General features: G+C 57.9%; 1 protein-coding gene across 1 annotated transcript; it reads left to right on the top strand.

Moving 5' to 3' along the window:
* Nucleotides 1-970: 970 nt before the first annotated feature.
* LOC107307601 (lipolysis-stimulated lipoprotein receptor-like) lies at nt 971-2,381 on the top strand. Its single transcript, XM_015851126.2, has 2 exons — nt 971-998; nt 1,970-2,381. Exons 1-2 carry the CDS (start codon nt 971-973, stop codon nt 2,332-2,334), a joined length of 393 nt encoding a protein of 130 aa, XP_015706612.1. The 3' UTR covers nt 2,335-2,381.
* The last annotated feature ends 1,214 nt before the right edge of the window (nt 2,382-3,595 follow it).

Raw genomic sequence — 3,595 nt, 5'->3', positions numbered from 1 at the left:
TTTTTATATTGGGGGGGGTCTCCAGGGTTGGGGGGGTTTCTTCGAATGCCCGTAGGGCTGATCCCAACTCACTCTGGCCCTGGGGGGGGGGCACAGAGCTCCCTTATATTACAATGGGGGGGGGGGGGACGAAGAGGGCGGGGCCTATTGATGGAGGGCGGCCGTGGCCTATTGGGTAAGGGGGGCGTAGGCCTATTACGGAGGGGGGCGTGGCCTATATGAAGGGGGCCGGTGCTTATGGGTTGGGGAGGCGGCGGGGCCAAACCCTTCCCCCCCCCCTCCCCCAGGACCCTTGTTGCCCCCCCCAGACCCTTTTTGCCCCCCTTAGTTCTCTATTACCCCCTTATGGGAGGGCAATTAACCCCATTGTAATTTAATGGGGAGGGGGTTTGGTAAAACCACACCCCCCCCCAAAAAACCCCTTTCCATTCAAAGCACGCCGGGGCATGAAAAGGGTTTAAAAACAAAGATGGCGGAAAAAAAGAAAAAAAAGCAACAGATGGCGGATAGGCCGGAAAGGTTTTTCACTTCCGCCTCCCTCGTCACGTGATCTACCTGCCCCCGCAATCCACGTTGGCTTCCCAGGTGCGGGTGGTGGTGGGCTGGGCTTTGGCTTAAAGGGGCCCTACCCCTGGACTGTACCCACTAGTACAAGCCCTTTAAAATGGGGGGGTTTTGTTCAAATGGCCGGCCTTTTAAACCCCCGGCATTACAAACCCCAACCCATTCCACAAAACCCCCATCACAGCCACCCCCAACCCCTATTAAACCCAATGGGGGGGTCCACGTGGATGGGGGGGGGTTGTTATTATTTTAAGGGGGTGAGGGGGTTCAATGCGGGTGCCCCCCCCCCCCAATTTGGGTTCTATTGTTTAGGGCCTCCTACCTGGTTTCTGATGGGCCGGCCATCTTGGCAACACAGCCCAGGCCGCCACATTGGCCGCCGCCCTCATCTGCCTCGGGGCGCTCCATGGGGGACCTGGGTCAATGGATGGCTGGTAATGGGGGATAATGGGGTTTTTATATGGGGTTATTATAGGGGATATATGGGGGTTATATGGGGGATATATGGGGTTATATGGGGGATATATGGGGGGAGTATGGGTTATAATGGGGGGGATATATGGGGCTTATAATGGGGGGAATATATGGGGCTATTGGGGGATATTGGGGTTTATATGGGGGATATGATGGGTTATTACTGGGGGATATGGGGGGGGTAATGGGGAGAACAGAAATTAGGGGGAAATGGGGGGTTATAGGGGGATATGGGGGGTAATAGGGAGATATATGTGGGGTAATTGGGTTATAAGAGGGGATATAGGGGGGATATGTGGGGAAATGGGGAGTAATAGGGGGATATGGGGGTAGTAATGGGGGGTAATATGGGGGATATTAGGGGGTAATAGGGGATATGGGGGGGTTTATAGGGGGGATAGAGGGAAGGTAATGGGGGATTATGGGTTAATGAGGGGTTATAAGGTGGCATGGGCGAGAAGGATCATGGGGGATATGGGGAGGTATTGGAGGTAATAGGGGGGATATTGGGGGGTTTATAGCGGGGATATGGGGGGGAATTGGGTTGTAAATGGGGGGTTATAAGGGGGGATATGGGGGATCTGGGGGGTCAGTTCTGTGGGGTCTGAAATGGGCACTTATGGGTCTGGGGGTGGCACTTTACTGTGGGGATAGTGTGGGGTAATAGGGTTAGGGGGGTAAATATAGGGTATGGGGGGAAATGGGGCGACTATAAGGGGGATATGGGGCGGTTAATAGGGGATATGGGGGGTAATGTGGGGATATAGGGGGAAATGGGGGATATGGGTAATTGGGGGGTCTGAAGGGGATTATGGGGGGGTTAATAGGAAGGATATTAGGGGGGGATTTAGGGGGGTAAGTGGGGGGCACTTATGGTTCTGGGGTTTCACCTTATGGGTCAGAGTTAATACCCCCCCCCCCCCCCCCATAGCCCCCATTGAGTCCATTCAGGTGACGGTGCTGGACCCCCACGTGACCGCCCTCCTATTCCAACCCATTCAACTCCGTTGCTCCTATCAGAGCTCGGCTACAGCGCCCCCTATCGTCACCTGGAAGTACAAATCCTTCTGCCCGACCACTTCCGGGTTCGGGGGTGGTGGGGGGGCGTTTCAAAATGGCGGCGGCCTTGTTCAAAATGGCGGCGCACAGAGTGAAGCCATGGAGGCCGCCATTGCTTGTCCGGATAGTGCTCGGACCGTACGGATCGTGGCCACTAAACAGGGCAGCGCCGTCAGCGTCGGGGACTATTACCAGGGGAGGGGCGTCACCATCACCGACGGTAGGGACACGGCGTGACCCCACAGTGACCCCGTGACCCCACAGTGACCCTAGGGTGACCCCATGACCCCATAACCCCTCAATGACCCCCCCCTTGGTGACCCCATAGTGACCCTATGGTGACCCTATGACCCTAGGTGACCCCATGACCCCTCAATGACCCCCCCGGTGACCCCATGTGACCCCTGTGTGACCCCATGTGACCTCATGACCCTACGGTGACCCCATGACCCCTCAATGACCCCCCCTTGGTGACCCCATGGTGACCCCATGTGACCTCATGACCCTAGGGTGACCCCATGACCCCATAACCCCTCAATGACCACCCCCCCATTAGTGACCCTATAGTGACCCCATGACCCCTATGGTGACCCTATGGTGACCCCATGTGACCCTATGACCTCTCAATGACCCCATGACCCTGCAATGACCCCCCCTTGTGACCCCAGGGTGACCCCTCTGGTGACCCCAGGGTGACCCTGTGACCCCAGGGTGACCCCGTGTGACCCTATGACCTCTCAATGACCCCATGACCCCCCCCTTGGTGACCCCATGTGACCCCTGTTGTGACCCCGTGACCCCACAGTGACCCCGTGTGACCCTATGACCTCTCAATGACCCGATGACCCCCCCCTTGGTGACCCCATGTGACCCCTGTTGTGACCCTGTGACCCCAGGGTGACCCCATGTGACCCTATGACCTCTCAATGACCCCATTACCCCCCCTTGGTGACCCCATGTGACCCCTGTTGTGACCCCGTGACCCCACAGTGACCCCGTGTGACCCTATGACCTCTCAATGACCCCATGACCCCCCCTTGTGACCCCAGGGTGACCCCATGTGACCCCTCTGGTGACCCCACAGTGACCCCGTGACCCCACAGTGACCCCGTGTGACCCTATGACCTCTCAATGACCCCATGACCCCCCCCTTGGTGACCCCATGTGACCCCTGTTGTGACCCTGTGACCCCAGGGTGACCCCGTGTGACCCTATGACCTCTCAATGACCCCATGACCCCTCAATGACCCCCATGTGACCCCTCCACTGACCCCATAGTGACCCTATGGTGACCCCAGGGTGACCCCCTGGTGACCTCATGACCCTAGGGTGACCCCATGTGACCCTGTGACCTCTCAATGACCCCATGACCCTGCAATGACCCCCCCCTTGGTGGCCCCATGTGACCCCTCCACTGACCCCATAGTGACCCTATGGTGACCCCAGGGTGACCCTGTGACCCCAGGGTGACCCCATGTGACCCCATGACCCCTCAATG

This window comes from Coturnix japonica, unplaced genomic scaffold, assembly GCF_001577835.2.
Source record: "Coturnix japonica isolate 7356 unplaced genomic scaffold, Coturnix japonica 2.1 chrUnrandom696, whole genome shotgun sequence".
Taxonomy (NCBI): Eukaryota; Metazoa; Chordata; class Aves; order Galliformes; family Phasianidae; genus Coturnix; species Coturnix japonica.
The sequence above is the reverse complement of the archived record's forward strand: the minus strand, read 5'-3'. Positions and strand labels throughout refer to the sequence as shown.

Bases quoted from the DNA above. Each gene is read 5' to 3' on its own strand.
- LOC107307601 (XM_015851126.2), top strand. From the start codon at position 971: ATGGGGGACCTGGGTCAATGGATGGCTG. The intron at 999-1,969 runs GTAATGGGGGAT...CCCCCCCCATAG, and splicing joins CCTGGGTCAATGGATGGCTG to CCCCCATTGAGTCCATTCAG.